This window comes from Calypte anna, chromosome 2, assembly GCF_003957555.1.
Source record: "Calypte anna isolate BGI_N300 chromosome 2, bCalAnn1_v1.p, whole genome shotgun sequence".
NCBI classification, from domain to species: domain Eukaryota; kingdom Metazoa; phylum Chordata; class Aves; order Apodiformes; family Trochilidae; genus Calypte; species Calypte anna.
In genome coordinates, this window is record NC_044245.1 from 91,379,369 (window position 1) to 91,399,411 (window position 20,043).

General features: G+C 40.9%; 2 protein-coding genes across 5 annotated transcripts in view; one reads left to right on the plus strand and one right to left on the minus strand.

Moving 5' to 3' along the window:
• RIPOR2 (RHO family interacting cell polarization regulator 2) overlaps positions 1-3,794 on the plus strand; it is a 68,940-nt gene extending 65,146 nt beyond the window's left edge. For all 3 annotated transcript variants that reach the window (XM_008505482.2, XM_030444859.1, XM_008505483.2), the window contains 2 exons: positions 842-932; positions 2,394-3,794. In XM_008505482.2, coding sequence (XP_008503704.2) covers positions 842-932; positions 2,394-2,494 — 192 coding nt within the window. In that variant the 3' untranslated portion in view covers positions 2,495-3,794. The remainder of the gene's footprint in view (positions 1-841; positions 933-2,393) is intronic.
• Positions 3,795-5,903: 2,109 nt separating this feature from the next.
• On the minus strand, positions 5,904-14,735 carry GMNN (geminin DNA replication inhibitor). Of its 2 annotated transcripts, none has more exons than XM_030446221.1 (7): positions 14,639-14,735; positions 13,502-13,562; positions 11,790-11,885; positions 11,289-11,427; positions 10,624-10,706; positions 10,435-10,545; positions 5,904-8,869 (listed from the first exon to the last, which is right to left on the minus strand). In XM_030446221.1, exons 2-7 carry the CDS (start codon positions 13,553-13,555, stop codon positions 8,666-8,668), a joined length of 687 nt encoding a protein of 228 aa, XP_030302081.1. In that variant the 5' UTR covers positions 13,556-13,562; positions 14,639-14,735; the 3' UTR covers positions 5,904-8,665. The 2 variants fall into 2 exon arrangements, with proteins under 2 accessions (XP_030302081.1, XP_030302082.1); XM_030446222.1 differs by lacking the exon at positions 14,639-14,735 and adding an exon at positions 14,366-14,423.
• Between the last annotated feature and the right edge of the window lie 5,308 nt (positions 14,736-20,043).

Genomic DNA, 20,043 nt, shown 5'->3' on the forward strand with positions numbered 1-20,043 from the left:
TGTGACAATAACAAAGTTTATCTTTCGCATATCATCTTTTCCTCCCTCTCATATTGACTTTAGGAGACTTACTTCCACATCACAGGGGAAAAGAAAAGTTATTCATCCACAGAGTACTGAGTAGGGAAAAAACCATGGCCTTTCCCTGGATAAAATCAGCCATAATACATGTGAGTTGCAGCAGTAGAAGAGAAAGGAAGAGGCAGGTCACAGCTCATTTTGTGACAAATAACTGTTACATCAGGGCATTACAGTGTCAGCTAGCATCTGGTACCATTTCTGCACTCCCTTAAATGACAGGAAGGAAAACTGAACTTTTGCTCTGGCTGTATTTAGCCATGGGAAACAGCAAGCCTGACCACTACAGGACAGTGGGGCAAAAACTGTGTTCCATGACACAGACCCATCATGGACAAACAATTTCTCCCTCAAAACTGTCTCCTGAATTTCAAGACAGTTCTAAGATGTAACTTCATCCCAGCCAGAACTGATTTCATTATGTGACCCATAATGAAATATTGTTTAAATTTTTAAAATTATGTTTTCTCTTAAAGGAGAAGCTAGCCTGCATCTTGGAGATTCAAAGGCAAGGGGCATTTACACCTCTGCTGCATGCAGGGCACACTGGGGGTTTTGATCTCTGAGAAAAAAAAAAGGCAGACTAGAAACCACTAGTGGGAACTGGAGCTGGACACACTCATCTTGAGTAGTGTGGCTCCAGCCTCCCACCAAGGTCCTTCCCTTGGAGTAGTTAAGATAATGCAGAGAATGGTCATGTTTTCCACACAATGTTGCAAAATAAAATTACTGTGCACTATAAGGTTCTTTTTGCACTTTCCAGGCTACTGAGAGTATTAAAATGCTGATCACTCTCTGCCAGTCTGACAACGAGGAGATCAGAAAAGTGGCATCTGAAACCCTGCTCTCACTTGGTGAGTTGCCTGCTTTAGAGCAGTATTCAACTTACTTTAACAGACCACCACGTAACACACCTGAGTTAGTCAAACATGAGACTCTGAATTGAAACATAAGTTTACATAGAGAGTCAGACAGATTAGAAAGTACATATTCTTAAATATGTACTCATTTTTAAAATCATAAAATGAGACAGAAAGAGAGAAACTGAATTGTGTGTCTGGAGAGGGAAGTAGAAAATTAATAATAGTGCAGAAGAGTTGACAAACAGAAATAATTCATCATTAATCTGAAAAACAAGCACTCCTAACAAGGAGGCAGTAGGGTCACACTGCCTGCTGTATCTCATATATCCTCCTTTTGGGAGTCCCCTCCTATCTAGAACCCTGTGGTGCCAGTATCACACTCTCAAGTACCAATAGCACTGCCAAGTATTCATTTAACCTAAATTATCTTTATATGCTTATATGGACAGACCCTAGCCTGCAAGTCCTCCTTCACATGGTACCACAGGCACTATGCTTTGACCCTCCCCCATTTGTCCTTGAGATAACAGATACCCTGTTCGTTAACCTGTAATCTAGCTGCATAGCACTGTGTGATTGCAAGCATGGCTTCAGAGCACCCGTATTTCAGTGGCGCAGAAAAGTTGTATTTTTCTGGCCTTTAGGGTATGCATGAACTTCTGCTCCATCCCTGATTTTAGTTACCCAGACTCTTCACATGTACTCTCTTCCACTCACCAGTTCCACAGAATTCACTCTGCTCCTGGACATGCTGTTTCTTAGGCTATAGAACAGCCAACCCAGGGACAGTTCTGTAAACTCCAGGAGTCTGTGCTGCCATCCTAGTGGATGTAAAGAAACCATTTTGATTGCTAATGGTGAATTTAACACCCAAGCCTTGATCCTATCCTCAGGCATGTGTAGTTGCCAGTACCTAAGAGAAAAGGGTTTGACAGACAGAAGTAATGAAACTTAGCAAGCAAGCTTCCTCTTTTCTGCTTCCTATTATACAGCGGTATAAAAGTAAAGATGTGGCTAGACTCACTCCTTTAAAGTGTCAGGAAGTGAGAGGTGGGTAACTTTATGTTGCCTAAAGTAGGAGCAGCTAAACATCATCTGCCTGGGGTGTATCACAGCTGCAGCTGAGACCTTGACAAGAACCTTAGGTCATTTAGTAAGACAGACTCACAAATACTGTCACCTAATCGTACAAGCCACATCTGCTTCTGTGTTGCTCTAAATAAACCCAGAAAATTGCATGAGCAAATAATAATTAAAAAAAAAATAATTGAACATTTAGAGCAGGCTTAATTTTCCCAAGTAATTTCTAAAATAGCCATCAACAACATAAATTTTTAGAAGGGGAAGAAGATACTGGCCGTTCAGCACATTCTAACAGCAGGGAACCCGGTATTTTAAATGTTGGAGGGCAATGATATAATCCACTGTTATGTGTTAACATTTTGCATTCAGGTGAAGATGGGAGACTGGCATATGAACAGCTGGACAAATTTCCTCGGGAATTTGTTAAAGTTGGAAGCCGCCGTGGAACTGAAGCTGCCACAGCTTTTTAGGCGGAAAAGAACCTGCCCACATTTAACAGTCATTAAAGTAGGATGGAGCTGCACTTCAGTGTGAGGGACAGAAGGGAAAGTTTGAAGAATTCTGTGAGAATGCCCCAAAATGTAACAATTAACAGACTTTTTAAGGCAAAGTGAAATCTAAAATCCAGCTTAAAAGTTCCTATTGGCTCCTCTTTGCAGCTCATGATGGAACAGTTTGATGCTGAGGGACAACACTTTCTTGACGGATCTGTAACAAGTAATGTAACTGCACTTACTCAGCCTGAGCAAACTGCTGTGAGTTTTTAGAGTTTGGCATCTTCATATATTTTCCTGAGTATTACATTTACTCCCTTCAAGTTGTCATGAAAGCTTGAGATGTGTGATCCTGTATCTAAGGAGGACAAGTAGAAGGCCACCTAAAAAGGACTGCAAAGAAACTTCCCTTTCCACTCCGAGCTAAGCATCTGCTGCTGTGCAGTGTCCCCAGCAACACTCCAGCAGCAGGGAATGCCACTTGGCTTCTTCAAGTTTTGAAATATAGAGCAAGTTTCTTCAAGTTTTGCCTCCACAAGCAGCACGATGCAAACCCTGGGAGGTGTCACTTTGGTGACTCACTCTAAATGCCTCCGCTGGTCTTTTATTTCCTTTCCCTTGCCCTCCAGTAACAAGCCATCATTAATCCAGTGGCTTGCCAGGGGGATCAAACAACCACGTAGGTTTTCGAAAACTAAATGAAAAGGTAAAGGACATTTATTTATTCTGAGAAGAAAGAGTGAACAAGGCTAATTGCACGAGCTCCCAAAGCCATTTGGTCCTGGAAGTTGCAGGCAGGATTGGATTTCCTACACTCTAATTAGCAGATCATAGCTTCTATAGAGTGATTTCATTATAAAGAACCAGAACAAACTAAAGTGGACCTCAGAGGCAGTAATAAGCAGAGGGTGAAGTGAATGCATCCCCCCCTCACTGCAAGGATGAAAGGCACCGACTGCTTTAAGCTGTTGATTACGAGCCTTAAGTTAACAGAGGTGGTGAATAGAATTTAACAGAAGAGTGTTCCTGTACTGTGTTGATTATGCATGAAATGCTATTTAGATGTCAATTAAATTACCCAAATTTGCATAGACTACATAGAAGAGATTGCAAACAATTCACATCAGAAGGAAGCCGCCTGCGCCAAAGGTATTGGCAGGCAGGGCTCATTTTGTTTTGGGTTTTTTACTGTGAATGCTACAACAATGTACATATCTGTATATTTATAAATATATATATTCTTTCTTTAATGAAAAAAAAGTACATTTTGTACAGTTCAAAATGCTTACTTGTTTACTGAAGGATATAGATTCTTTTTGCAGAAGGCAGAAATAACTGTATTATGGTTTTTATACCATGTCTATTCCATCCAAGGTGTCCTTTTGTAATGACTTCTGCTTCTTTTTTTAAATTTTTTTCCTTTACTTTTAGTTTTGTGGCATTTGTACTCACCGTATTTCCCATCACATTTAAGTTATAATAAAGATTATTTTATAATTACTAAGCACATCAGTCCATATGTATAGTCACTCTGTCAGCAGCTTCTCCACTGTGAATCTCATAAAACTCTCAAAATCGTGATTGTCAGCTCCCAGTACTATAGGTAGCTTAGTAAGAGCTACTTACTTAAGGCTGGTTACTTCCCTTCTGTGAAGGAAAACTTCTCTCAGAAGACACTCCTTTTCCTTTTACAAATATTAGGGCTTATGAAGCAGACCCAGGGAGCTGCCTACTGAGTAGAGAGAAGGAGACGCAGAGCATAAGCCTGCTCACGCATCCATTTACCGTGTCACATCGAGCTTATAGCTACTTTCATCTCACGATAGTTTAAATTCACCCTTTGAGAGGTTTGTTAACCTAAAGCTGATCTGCTTCACCGTTCTAGCCATTAAAAAACATGTATAAAGCCCATACAAAACATACAGAAGCAAATCCTGCTCTCAGCAAAGTGAGGAAATTCACAGGATCTTAGTGGGAACTATTTTAGGCCCAGTTCAGTTCCTACTGTGGTATCTGAGACTGACAAGCTTCAACCTGGAATATAAATGTACAGAGGCTGAATTTCACTTTAACAAACAAAACCAAAAATTGCATTCTAACCCAATTCATATCAACATATGAAAAAAGAAAAAAAAAAATCATAGAATAGTTTGGGTTGGAAGGGGCCCTAAAGGTCATCAAGTTCCAACTCCCCTGCCATGGGCAGGGGCACCTCCCACTGAACCAGGTTCCCCAAAGCCCCATCCACCCTGGCCATAAGCACTTCCAAGGAGGGGGCACCTCTAATTTCCCTGGGAAACCAGTTCCAGTGTCTCACCACCCTCACGTTAATGAAAACCAAACAAAATCCCTCAAGTTTCTGTGCTTTGGGGTAAGACCCTTGAAAAAGAGAAGACTGCCAGCCTGTGTATCTTAAGTGTGGACTCCAGCTTTGCTGATCTGCAATGGAATTATCCTATGATCTGTAACACTCTCCCTTCAAATGGCTGTGGTGTCCCCAGAGGTATGCCAGAAACATTGTCATACCTAAGGGTCTGACCTTGAGCATGACCTATCACACATTCATTACTGGCAGTTGTTGGCAGCAGCAAATTAGAGTTTCTCACAACACTATTATAATTTGCTGAACTACTTTGTGTTATTACAAGAATAAGAAGACAAACTAACAGCACACAATATACATTTTCTGCTGCAGAAAATATTGATGATAACACAAATCAGTCTCAAAAAACAGAGCACTGGAAACACGGCCTTGGTAGATTTGCAAACCTTCTGCTCCAAATTGCAAATCCTGTTCTGAAAAGAAAACCACCTCAGGTGGCCCTTAAGAAGTAAATGAATATGCAGCATATTTCCTTGCAAAAATCAATAACCAACTTCATTACTTGTGCACAGGCTGCAAAATAAGCTGTAGATCGTGCCAGTGCTGCAGGCATGTAAGCAATATGATGCCAAACACCAAGTGGGTTTCAGTTGCCCAGGCAAGTAGTTATCATCTAATTCACTTCTCCACTCATTGTCTTAAATAAAATGGGCCTATATGCTACAATTGTTATTATTGCTAAACCAATTAGAAGTTCTTCCTCCCTGCAAACCACCACCCCCACCCCAGTGGGCTTGCCTCTGATAGTCCCGTCTTAAAACATCTGACACCTACAAACGGCCCATCTCCAAACACTTCAGTCTTACAGAGCTGAAATTGTCCTGCTAGGACATGTGCATTTATGGAAGACGTTCTAGGATGCAGTAGGTGCAGTGGACCCCAGAGCAGGTTTAAAATACTGCAGTGAAAGCCAAAATTGTAGCCCTGGCCTCTGCAAACAGCAGGAGTCAGTCAGCATGCTGATCAAAAAACCACAACTTCTTGGAGACAATCAGTCTGCAGTTAGGTTCCAGAACTGATAACTTTATTCTGCTAGACAGGATCTTCTCTGTAATACAGCTGAATATGAAAATTTGCCCATAATTACATTGATTTTCACCGCTACATAGGTGTTTCAGTGGTAGGAGTTCTCCTATATTCTTAAACAAAAATAAAAGGTCAGATGGTTGCAAGAGAACTGATAACACAAATCATTGTATAATTTCTACACATTTTACAAGCCTTTCATACATGCAGGCAAAGTTCTCATACTATACATACACAACTTCATGTTTCAACAAAATATTCAGGAACTTTCAGCACAATAAATGAAACTTGATCCTTTTAGAACTTTTTTTAAAGAGTGATTAATGCATCAGCACAAAGCTTATGACACTTTCATACATTCCTCACACAATAGGCATAGAGAGATTATTTGACCAAGATCCAATTGTCTGATGAGACGCCCCATACAAATGCTCTCCTTATGTGCCACAGAGGTCAGCACTCATACCTGCTCTTCTGCAGCATGCTGAAGAGTTTGTATCCTTTTATTCTCTCTGCTCTTGAACTAAAATTAATAAAGTCACTATAACCTTGATGACTTCAGATGCAAGTGTATCTATTCCTAAATGGTCCATATCTTTTGGATGTAAAAAGTTCTTCTATTACAAGTGGGCCAGAAGCTCCCATAGATGCATGAGCCTAAATAAAGTACTTCCAAGATTTATTTTGCACACTATGCATTTCAACAGGATCTAGCTAATTAAGGGATGTTTTTTTCTATTTAAAGAAAAAGCACAACTCTCATCTAAATGAGCATTCTTCTTTACCATCTTGATGAAAATAAGAAGAGCCAGGTGCAGATAATGCACACAAATTCCAGATTTGTTGCTTTCTGGCAGTTCTTTGTTCTTACAACAGCACCTGTATTACAATTCACAGAGTAGGCAGGTTAATGGTGTAAAAGTTGCACTTGCTGTCTCAGTTGGATTGGTCTGGTCTGCCTGGACAGCTGATCATGCAACAATGCTATCTTCCCTTCTATACACTACAAATGCAAAATATTCCTGATGTTTAAAACCAAAGCTACTTCTGAAGAATGACTAACTATGAATAACAAACTAAAGAGCACTGTATGGAGACTATTTTGGCAAATTAAAATTTGTTTCCACATTTACTATTGTTGAAGAACTACTTTGACACTAAAAATGCTTAAAATCCAAGATAAGGAAGGTTTAAGTAACTTGCAGTGTCATTTTCTTTTCAGCAGAATACCAACGTTACTCCACAAAGCAGTCATGCCAGTAGTTTTTTTTTATTCTTAAATAGAGCATCAGTGCAAGTTAGACCACACCTTTGTCACTATTTCTCCACCATGAAGGAAAGGGTGTAATCTTCTGTTTACACATTTGCCAGGAAAAATACCATGCCTTACTTTATGGTTACCAGATTCCAAGTTAAATGGAAGCCAGAAGGAATATTAGTTCCTACAATGGTTCAGACATTCCTTGAAAGTCACAACTGAAATGAGCTGTGAAATGTCTATTAACTTACTAACACCAACAGGGAGAATCAGATAGGGAAGGAATCTAAAGTTGCTAAGCCTATAGCTCCACAGGTCCATTCACACATACCCTGAAGCATCCTTTTTAGCAAGGCTTGATAGCTCCATTAACCAGAATCCCTGATTCTCTCTGCCTCCAGAGAGAGATACTCAGTTTTAAGATCTTCACAAGATATTGCCATGGCCACCATTGTTTAAAGACTATCCTTGGGAGTTACGTACAGAACTGAGTTCACTCAGGACTGGAAAAACTATACTCTTTCTCACCTCAGTAACTGAAAACAAATGGGAAAAATGCTTGAAGTTTTGAACAGCATTAAGTTTTAAGAGTGCTTTTTTTATTGCTATAAACCCTTCAGAACATTATCTTGGTAAAAAATGTACCTCATCTGTCAGTAAATACCAGAGCAATACCTTGAAACATGTTTTTTATTTCAGGATACTCAGAAGTGTAGGCTGCTTTGTCCCCATCTAATTTTCAGTACAGTTGTTATTAGAAGACAGAACACCCCAACTTTTCTTTATAAGCCCATAAATCTGTTTCTAAAAGCTGTCTAATAGCTCCTACTTACTTAAGCCCTTATCTATACATCTTAGAAAAGGCTCCCTGTTTTAAAAGACAGATGCAATATTAAAACCTCTGAAAAGCACTTATCTAACTAAACTTTACATCTTGAGACTTATTACCCATTCTTGACTTTCTGAAGCCTCTGCAACAGCACTTTTACTTTGGTTTCCCTATCCACCAATACACTGTTCTCCCAAATTCTGCAAATCTAAAGGTGTTAAAGAGTGCCCCAGGTACACCCCCAAAAAACTTGAAAGCTTCCATTTACAAGAGTCACATTGACTTACAAACCTAGAACTAATCATTCCCCACAGAACGGGGAATCCTCCCCTGGGAGGGCCTCCCTCAAGTAAGACACCATTTTGGTAACGTAAAAGATTTATTAATTTCCATGTATCATGTGAGACCACCTGATAGGATATTTACACAAGTTCGAAATACACAGTATTTGCATTTTATACAAGCAACTATGTACAGCCTGTAGTAAATTTTCTATGCAGTATCCAGATACCCCCACTGCTACATAATTCTAGTTAAAACCCAACATCTATTATACTTACATAAGAGTTTCTACACCTGAGAAGTTTTAGTATACCCTTTCAAGAGGAAGCCTGCAATTAAAAGCCACAAACATAAGGCTATTTTAGGTTGTCATTCCAGTTGTAAATGATTTTCTTCCTTTGAAGCAAGATCTGCTGTACTCTGCCTGAAGCCACATGATACTTGCAATGGTCTTTCTTCAGAAGGGCTGTCTGCATCACCTCCAGAGTTAAGCTCTTCATTTTCTTGTTCAGATTCCTCTAGAGGCAGACTCTTTGGAGTCTCAAGATTGTCAGGTGCTTGCCCAGTTAACCTCTAGACAGACACATAAGACAGCATGAACATAATGTTTTTTCTGCTTAAAAGGCAATGAATAAGACTGTGCATATTGAGTGAAGCAAAGTATCTTCATTTGGAAATCATTGATTTGATCTAAAATGTTTTTCAGCCACAAAAAACCTTAGATGTAGTAATTTGAGTTCAACTTAAGTGTCTGACTCACAGACCATATCCACTTTGACTGTTACGGTTTCCTCAGGTTCTTCAGTAGGACAGGTTTTACCTTCAGCAGCATAAGATATGGGAAACAGTTTCCCAAGTTACATCTTACTACACTAAAGTACACTACTACTACTACACTACTAAACTACAGAGGTTTAATTTTAGGCAATTCACTATACAACAGATTAAAGTTCAGTATTTTTCATCACGGTAATGAAGTTTCATTAAGTCTAAATGAACTGGAAGACTCAGCAGTTTCTAGCACTTGATGATCAAACTGCAAGTTCCTCACCTATCCTAATGTGAGGAAGAAAAACAGGACTGTAAGAGGCTGCTTTTTGAAGTTTTGTCTGTGGTACATCTCTCATGAAAGCCTCAGAAGTGAACAACTTGCAATTAATGTTTGCTTAACTAATAAAGAACTGCAGGGATGTTTCCAACAGCAGGTGTAAATCCGTAAGAAATTTAGTATTTGACTGTGAGTTTATCACTAACAACCAGCACCCCTAAAGCCCAAAAAAATTAAAGTATATCACTTTAATGGAATCTTTAAAGACTGACCTAAATAACTGCACAAACTGAAAATTAACTTGATCAAGTTGCTTGCAATAATCTTCATTTTGCTTACACTCCCCCAGTCTAACCAGAGAGTGAAAGTATTTGTTAGGCGCTCAGCTTCATCAATCCCTTCAAAAACAACCCAGCTGGTAACTTCAGTATCAAGGTTAGCTGGCTATAAATTTACCACACCTTCAGAGGCTGTTACAGACAATTTACTCCTGGTAGAGGACACATGGAATCAACACAACAATATGTCCACAGCAAATAATCTCAGAGCACAGGGTTTTGAAATTTAAGTTTATGAACCCCTACAGACAGAGTGCATTAGCCCTTTCTGGGTTAGAAATTTGGCAAGTCCTCAGTGAAGCCTTGATTTTAAAGGCTGTAGGTGCTTCCTTCTTCTCACTGCTCCATTTTGTGACCCTGCACAGACTTTTGAATTTCTTCTGCATAAAACACTTCATTCAGCCAGTGGCCCCACATAACACATTAGATAAGTAACGTCAAAAGTGAAAATGAACACTTCCTTCCCATGTCAACATCTCTAACACGGAACACCTGCTCTTTTAAGACAGCAGGATGAGTCTTCACTTCAGAAAACAGCTCTCTTATGCACTCACAACTCTTTTGAATTCTAAAATAGAAAAATTCATTCCCTAAAAGGGGTTTCATACCTCTGGACTACAGCAAACCCAGAGGAAAAAGCTTAGACAGTAATTTAAAAATTTTTAAAGTTTTAAAATTCACAAAATATTAAAAACATTTTTGCTATTTTTTTTCAATTTTTCATTCCCCAACATTAACTGAAAATTCAGTACCTCAATCATGCTGGTCATATAATGCACATGTTCAGCAATGGCCATTAGCTCTTCATTTTCTTCTTTAAGGCGGGCAATTTCACCATCTTTCTCTTCAATTTCTTTGTGCAGCTGAATTCAAATAATAAAACATTAGAAGAGGAAGACAATAGCCAATGGTAAAGAAGTTAATGAGCTTTCACTAGCTACCTTTTCGTTTTCTTGAAGCACTTCATACAGAGCCTTCCTCCTTTCTTCAGCTACTTCTTTCCAATATTGAGGTGAAGGGTTTCCTAAAGTAAGAAACTACAGTAAGTCTGCGCTAAGGCTGAATTATTGAGATCATTTAAAGACAAACTTGTCCAATGAAATGTGACAGTTAAGAACTCACTCTGTATTATTTTCCCAGTAAATACTTGCAAATTTACAGCTATCAAGTCTTCACCCACCCAGTGTAGAAGACTAAATTCTTAAGAGTAAGTAACTGTCCAGACTTCAGTCTCCCATCAGACTTGATATTTTCCAACTGGTTCTGAGAAACCACACACAGTATGCTATGCTAAAACAGGCTTTCATTTTAACTTAATTACTAGTCAATTGAAAGCCTGTAGGCAAGCCAAAGTAGCAGACTACAGGACTTAACACTGCTGCACACTGAGTTTATAGAAGCCAGTATCTGAGAATAATTCTGAAAAATTAAGTAATTATACTGTATTTACTCTACTACAGAGGATAAGTATCATTAACTCCTGCTAGGCATTATATAAAAATAATAAGCCCTCATTTAACTGGTGGAGGAACCACCTTTTAAGTTGTATTCCAATGGGAACATAGCATCGTAAGTGCAAGAAAACATAGCAGGATTTACCACATACCTTTTATCATAAGGTCTACGGCTTGAATTACATCATTCATATTCTCATTTTCTTGCTCCTTGTCTACAGACACCTCAGATTTACAAGCCTTTGTGGTGAACTTGTTATTCCAGAGTTTCCTTTTGACTGAAGATTTCTTCTGCATAAAACACAGACAGGTTTTTGGTTTTTTTTTAAAAAATACAAACTTGTAAGCCTGTTTACCAATGACTGCAAATCAGGCTTGATAAGCCCTGGGTTCTTTAGCATATAGTTTTAGCTAAAGAACACCATCCTTGATACCCAGGAAACATTTCAAAATTTCTTCTGATGTTCTCAGAAATAGCTAGTTTTTAATATTGTTTAATCACTAGAATAATAGGAAACTGAAGTTGTATCACACTACCTTAGGGGATTATGGTGTTTTTCTCTCAATTACCTTAGTTCTCAGATAAAAGCTCAAAGTCATTTCACTATTATTAGAAATAATTACACATTAGCAGGTTATCCTCTCATTCATACCTCATTTCGTCTGCCAACCAGGCAACCTGCTGCTGAAGGCTGAATCATTTTAAGAGTCCTTCTTGGGGCAGCACCGCATGTGTCTATGAGGTACTTCTGAAAAGACAAATACAGCTTCAGACCATTGTCACTCTTCTCTATACATACTGAGACTTAGAAATCTGTCACACTTCCACTAAGGCAACCAATGGTTCATCTTGAAGACAAGAAGATAATACTTTAGTCCATGTTAAGGTTTGTGAGAAGAAGTAAATCTAGTTAATTGTAGCAGAGATGGACCTCAACCACACGAAGCTATGCCCAATCCCTGCCTTTTAGAAACCTCTTCAATAAAAAAAAATGTAATGGGTCTTATAGCATTCTGACTAGCTTTTAAGGTCAACTGCAGCATAATGACTTCCATAGTAAACTCTCCAGATTGAATTCAGCAACAGCAGCATGAGACTCCAGGAGAGTGACAAAAGTGAACAGCAACTACAAGTTTCCTTGGTAAAGTCACACACATCAATTTAGGCTGTAGCCATTTTTGTTACCTGTGAGCAACACCTTCAAGTGGTTTTCATTTAAATAAATGTGTTGCCTCAATTACCCATTAAAATGGATCTAAAGCTTCCTTGCTTCACTTCAGATAGGTTGTTTTGTATGAACAGCATGTTTATCACTTTCCCTGTCACGTATAAATACCCATTTCCTGTATTAAAGCTTTCTGATTGGGTTGGTCACACTGCCACCAAGGGACAGCAAACAATGGCAGACAACCAAGCAAGAATAGCCAGAATACAATGCCACACCAGCGTGAGAAAGTTACCGATTCACACTCTACTTCATATGACAAAGAGTTGGACTTTCCCACGGTAGTCTCTGCCACCAATTACCCTCCTGTTAACTAAAGGACAAACACCAACCACTGTGGGAACAAAAATCACATCGTGTGTCAGGCACAGCTTGCTGCTACTGAAGGTTAGAGTTAAGTATACTTTGCCAAGAAATTGACTAATAATGGAGTTAATCCATTGCTTGTAAGTATTAGAAAGTGCAAAAAGCCACCCCGAGGGATTTATATCCTAGAGTCACTATAGGACAGGACTACCAGATGTGGAAGTTAGACTTACCAATTCACAGGGCTAGAATAGTTAAAAACTTTGGTAACTTAGTGACTAAAAGCCTAAATCCTTTGAGCACTTCCACCAATTCCAAGGCAACTTCAGGAGAGTGGCTTTAGAAAAAGAACTGCCTACATGAATTCTTCAGTTAAAGCATGCTCAGGGCAGATATAACCTTAAGTAAGTTTACACTTATACTCTACAAAACCTTAGCAGTCAGGCACTCAGTAACTGAACTAAAGCCAGGACCTAAAAAAAATAACACCAAAACAAAACCACAAGACAGCAAGCACATTGTCAAACTAAAAAGGGCTTGCTGAGCAATAGAAAAAAAAAATAGCTGTAAGTACATATGCCCAAGCAGAACATGGTGTTCCCAAGTCATTCTGCCTGCCAGGAGGTTACTCAAGCCAACAGGACATAAGCCAGGTGGAAGCACCATATAACAGATCCCTTTGTATTTCTTCAGTGGATATAAAACTTGTATCACAGGGACCATTTCCCAGAGAGCAGAGCACACGACTGAACAAAAATTTGCTGTTTGAGATGCACTTAAACTTTAGCTTTTATTTTCTAACCCCTAGCTGCATGACTTTTTAAAGCCCATACCTGCAAAGATCCTGATTTTTCTGCTGCTTGTTTATCTTTCATTTTGGAATTCATAGGATCACTGAAAAAAAAAAAAGCTATTAATACCTGGCTGTAACTGAAGTTCAGGTACACAAAATATTCGAATTTCAGTTTATTAACTTTTAGAGCAGCACTAAAAGTTCAGTCGTGAACTGTGGGGTCAGTTGGCTCTTCCAGAGCCCCTCGTAGGGCTCCATCCCTCCAGAGGAGCAGCAAGTGCACGAGCAGCCATGTGCTGGTTTTGGCTGTGGCAGAGTTAATTTCCCTCACAGCAGCTGGTACGGGGCTGTGTTTTGGATTTGTGCTGGAAGCAGGGCTGATAAGAGAAGGATGTTTCCATTACTGCCGAGCGGTGCTCATGCAGAGCCAAGGCCTCTCTGCTGCTCACACAACTAAGCCGGGGTGCACAGTACCTTGAGAGGAGGCACAGATGACCCCAAACGAGCAGAAGGATACCCCATCCCGTATGACGTCACGCTCAGCATATAAAGCCGGGTGGAAGAGGGGGAAAGGCCTTCAGAGCGATGGCGCTTGGCTGCCTCCGTCACCGTTACACGAGATGGAGCGCGGCTGCACACCTGCCTCCCAGTGAATGTTTAGCTTTACATGCGTGGCTTTTCCTTTACCTATTAAACTGTCTTTACCGCCAACCCACAACTTTTCGCACATTTACCTTCCCCCCCTCCCCCCTCCTCAAATCCCACAGAGGGTGGGTGGGTGAGCCGGAGCAGCTGCGTGAGGTTTAATTCAAACCGCGACACGCCGACACCCAGCGCTGGCACGCTAGTACCCCGCAGACACCACCGCGGATTACAACCCCTTTAAAGCCTTCCACAAAGATACCGAGGAGGGAGGGGGGAAGGAGGACTCCCCCCACGCACACCCAAGATGGCGGGCAGCCGGCACCACGCTCCCGCCAGCCGAGCCCGCAGCCGCCCCTCCTCACTCACCGGCACGGCCAATGGGGAAGGCAGGCAAGGAGCCCGCCAAGACCCAAACGCGGCCATGATAAGCCCGCGGTTCCCCTGGCCCCGAACAGCTCAAGCCAGACGGAACCGACGCCCCTCAAGCCACCCACCCGCACCCCCTTCCCGTCCCCATCCGGACCCCGCTCACCCCGCGCCGCTGCCTCACGCCTCCCCTCCGCGCGCGCTGCCAGGCGGCCACCCGCTGCGGGACAGCGCGCGGATATGAGGAAGGGCTGAAGGGGCGGGGCGGGACCCCGCGTCACGTGACACGAGGGCCGCCGTTCTCTCAGCCAATCGCAGGGGCTCGACCCCTCCCCGGGCCTCTGGCGGGAGTGCGGGGCCAGGAGGGGGGAAGCGTGAGCGGGGATGGGGGGATTGGGGGCTTGGGGGTCATAGAATCATAGAACTGGCTGGGTTGGAAGGGACCTCAGAGATCATCAAGTCCAACCTTTGATCCACTACTGCTGCAGTTACCAGACCATGGCACCGAGTGCCACATCCAGTCTCTTTAAATATCTCCAGGGACGGAGAATCCACTACTTCCCTGGGCAGCCCATTCCAATGTCTGATCACCCTCTCGGTAAAGAAATTCTTTCTAATATCCAACCTAAACCTCCCCTGGCACAACTTGAGACCGTGTCCTCTTGTCTTGCTGAGAGTTGCCTGTGAAAAGAGACCAACCCCCACCTGGCTACACCCTCCTTTCAGGGAGCTGTAGACAGCGATGAGGTCTCCTCAGAGCCTCCTCTTCTCCAGGCTGAACACCCCCAGCTCCCTCAGCCTCTCTTCATAGGATATTTACTTAAGTCCCTTCACCAGCTTAGTTGCCCTCCTTTGGACCTGCACCAGGACCTCGATATCCTTCCTAAACTGAGGGGCCCAGAACTGGACACAGTATTCGAGGTGTGGCCTCACCAGCGCTGAGTACAGGGGCAGAATCACGGAGGAGGGTAGGGCAGAGGCAGCTCCTTTGCAGGTGAGGCGAAGGGAGGTTTTCATCCTGAGAAAGGTGAGAGGGAAACGCCACAGAGACACTCCAGTGGTGAAGGAGGCGTAGCGAGGTGGGTGTTGGTCTCTTCTCCCAAGTGACAAGCAATAGAACAGGAGGAAATGGCCTCAGGTTGTGCCAGGGATGGTTTAGATCAGATGTTAGGAAAGAAATAATTCTTCACTGAAAGGGTTCTCAGGCGTTGGTACAGGCTGCCCAGGGAAGTGGTGGAGTTACCGTCCCTGGAGGTGCTTAAAAGGCAACAAGATGCGGTGCTCCGGGACATGGTTTGGTGATGGAGTTGGCAGTGCTGGGTTACTGGTTGGATTTGGTGATCTTGAATGCCTTTTCCAATCTTTGGGTGGGCACAGGCCACAGGTGGTGCAATCTGGCTGGAGTCCCCTGCACTGAAGCTGTAGGAAAGGAAACACAAGCGTTGCTCAGTGCTCATCATGGTTATGACAACCTCGTGTTGGAAGCTTACTAGTTCAGTGTTCAAAATCTCCCTGTAGCTTGAAACTAGGTAGATACAAGATCTCTCTGACTGCTTTCTGACTCCCACTGTTTATTGTATTTTATAAAGGCATTGTAGCAAAACAAATTTTTCATTGGCATGGCATTTCATTGGTATTGTCCTTTACATTGGCATCACTATGTGTACTGTAATGTCACAGTACAAGCTGCAAAACTGGGGCAGACAACTGTCATGGTTAAGCCACAACGGGTATAATACAGTAATTTCACATATGATATAGACAATGACTTCCATTAGTTAGGCAGAAGGTTGCTGTAAGCTTGTTAGAGACCACTTTACAATTATGTTCTTGCAAATACTTGCATGTTTGTCTTTTATTTCTGCTAAGAGTATCTTCTGCTGAATCGTGAGTAAACGTTTGTGCAGCAAAGGGCACGGTCCTTGCAATCAAGGTCTTATAGCTGACCTACAGCAGCTATCAACACTTTTCCCAGGCGATATGACAAAGCTATTAAAAATCAGGATGATTACAGAGAGAAGTATTTATTTAGCATGCCACTCTGTCAGCCTGATGTTTGTGAATAAACTGTACGGCACTTAATGAGAATGTCTTAAGGGGAATGTCACAGTCCAGTGAAATAGAAAGGTAGAACATAAAAATGATGAATTAGGAAATCTTTAAACACAGATAAGGAAATAAAGTTCTCTTGCATAAACTTGTTCAGTCTCCCATTGACCCATATAAACTTTCATTGTCCACAACATCCTCTGGCACATACTCTCCGAGCTGAAATAGCTATTGTTTGAACAACCTCCTCCTTCCTTTTCTAATATTGAACCCAATTCCTATAGCTTCCTGTGATGTCCCCAGTCCTTGTCCTGAAAGAGACAACACACAATTGTTTCCCATCTAGGGCACTGTTACACAGCTTCCCCTCAAGTTGTCTCTTCCAGCTCTACTTAGGCATCCCTTAGGTGAAAGCTGTCCCCCTCTGCTCTTCCACGAGCTGTGTGTCTTTTTGCTGAACATCAGGCTGAGTTTCTGTGGAAATGTCGGTCAGAACTCTTGAGATTTTACTCTGTGATGATGGTCAATTCAAAGTCTGTTATTTGATACGTGAAATTATTTTTCCCCCTGCATATGTTCTTTTACATTTATCTACCTTGAGTTTCATTGATTGGTGTGCTTGTCAGTTACTCAATTCCATAATTTTTTTCAGTCAGTTCAGTTCTTATTATCTATTATTACAGTGTCATCAACAAGCTGTCACCTCAGTAAGCTTTGTCTTCTATCAAGAAAATAAAAAGAACATGGGCAGAAATGTCTGAATCGGTTACTGTCATTCTGTTACAGTAGTAAAAATAAATTGTTCATGCTTTTAAGTTAATTTAATTCTTGTTGATTCAAGAGGAAAAACATTAGATTTCCATATTACATAACACTAGCAGATATGCAAACATATCCATAAATCTCACCAGCATTAAATCAGAAAGATCTGGATACAGGTAATGTGTACATAATCACAACATCAAAATATTATTATGTTTATGTTTTATTTATTGTTATATAGCAATATAAATATGCAATATACAACACCATATATGAAACATTTAAACTATATGTATGCATAATTTATATACATAAAAGGCAATCTGTGTCTTTTATGACTGTGATAGATTTTTTTAATAACATTCTCAAGTGAAATTTTCATTAAAATTTCCTTTTCAAAATTCAGTTTTAATTTATGAAAATTTCCAGGCAGTTTTACAGTTCAGAAGTGGGAAAACTGCTTTTGGAAATGGCCCAAGGTAATGGGAGATGGTTCTGATGTGACTGTTCTGTTTGTTTTCCCTTTTAATTTGTTCCTTGCTGGAGGCATACAATCTGGAGTTTTATTACAAAGGTGCCACTCCTTCAATTTATCTAACTGAAGAACATGTCCTATTATGAACCACTGTGTCTCAGAGTTTTTCATTCGTACATTTTCTTCAGTTTGAAAGGTTTGTAAAGAATCCCTTTGCTGTGTCAAAAAAACCACTGAGAGCTTATTATCAGAAACTTATTCATATCCTTACCTATGGGAAGCCAGTTGAATTATATGAAAAGCTCACAGAAAGGTTTCAGTTTACTTTATTGCAATTATTCCCATTTTTTGTGGCTGAAGGTTAAATTTAAATACAGATGATGGCATTTTTACATGCAAAAATCTGTCAACCCAATAATCATAGAATATATACTTTTAGGCTGAATTCAACATAATGCATTTCAGCTTGTTTCTTTAATAAAAAAATAAAACTCTCTGTCAGTAATACTTACAACTTCAAGTGAGCATAAGCAAACACACTGAGGCATCCCACAGAGCTCAGCCAACCTCTAGGATTATTCATGGCAGCAGAGAATGTGTTGCTTTTTAATTCTTCTGTCCTCCAGTACTATTGATAAACGTTATCAGTTTTCACAGCAAATTGCAACAGAAAAAAACCCAACTTCTTGGGGGACTTCAGGTGCCTGGGAATGTGGGGATAGGTGGGAAGGCACTACCTGATCTCTGATGACTCTGGGGTCCAGCCTTGCTTATACTCCTGTGTGTGGAAACTTCCTAAGCATTTCACAGGGGGATTTTGGACATGGCTGATTCAAGTACTGGCAAAATGTTGTTTCTAGTGGACAGTCACATCATAACTTTTGTCAAGGACGGACTGACTTTATTGTAATCCACAAAGAATTATCTGGCTCTGGGGTGCTTAAAATACTCTTTATTTCTAGCTGGCACATTAAGTGCAGGTAAGGTACATTGTTATTTGGTTTTTTAAAAAATTATTATATAAATATCATTAATGCTTTCCTACTTACTAGTATTTAATGTAAGGTGCTCCTGCAACTGCTGTAGATTCAGAGAACTCTTCTGGAGGGATCTCGGTGCAGTGTTGAGACTCTGACTGAGAATATCTCATCTCGGGGTGCAAGCTTTGCAAAAAGGGCAGGAAGCCCCAAGGCTGGCTTTGGGATCTCTGAATCAATGAACAGGAACTGTGGCTCTCAGGCTGTTCTTTTGGCCCAATAAAAGTACCATTTATTATAGGAATGAAACGGCTCCCCGCAATCCTCCGAGTGACACTAGGTGGCAGTGTGGCATCACGTTGCCCAATTCTCCCTCATCTTGTTTCTGGGACATCGGGCTGTATTCAAGGCGTTTTGGCGTGTTATTAACACGAAGTTTGATTTGTCTTTTTAATTTTTCTTTTTCTTTTTTTTTCCCGAGGTTGATGAAAACGGATGGCATCATGCTAATGAAACTCTGCCTAAAGAAAGGATTATATACACATCAGAATCCAGGTGTAATTCACAATGCAAACCAGTTTGCTATGATAGCTGCTGCCATTAAGTCACTCCAGAGTATCAGCAGAGATCCTTTTATTAGAATAAAACTTCGCCCTTTGAATGGTAATCCATAGTGCTTCAGGGGAGAAAGGTTAAAAGAAAAATCTACTTCTCATCTTCTGAGTTTTTCCCTCACTAAATATTGAGTGAATCACTGACAACCCTTACAACATTGCTAGGTCCTAACCTTCTGAGCTATGGAATTACCTTGAAAGAACCCATTTTTGTAGCACTGTAAGACTAAAAAAATAAAACATTCTCTATAAAGGCTAGGAATTCTTAATCTAAAGCTGCTTCCAATTCTGCTGACTACACGTATTTAGAATATTATTTACAAACAAGAAGACAGAGGGCATGGTCAAGACAAGAAGGCACGGTCTCAAGTTGTGCCAGGGGAGGTTTAGGTTGGACATTAGAAAGAATTTCTTTATCGAGAGGGTGATCAGGCATTGGAATGGGCTGCCCAGGGAAGTAGTGGATTCTCCGTCCCTGGAGATATTTAAAAAGAGATTGGATGTGGCACTCAGTGCCATGGTCTGGTAACTGCAGCGGTAGTGGATCAAGGGTGATGATCTCTGAGGTCCCTTCCAACCCAGCCGATTCTATGATTCTATGAAACTGAAGAAATAAGTTGTTTTAGACATTTATTCTTGCAAGCATTTGCTAAGCAAACACAAAACCTACACAGAGACATGATTATCTTTTGTT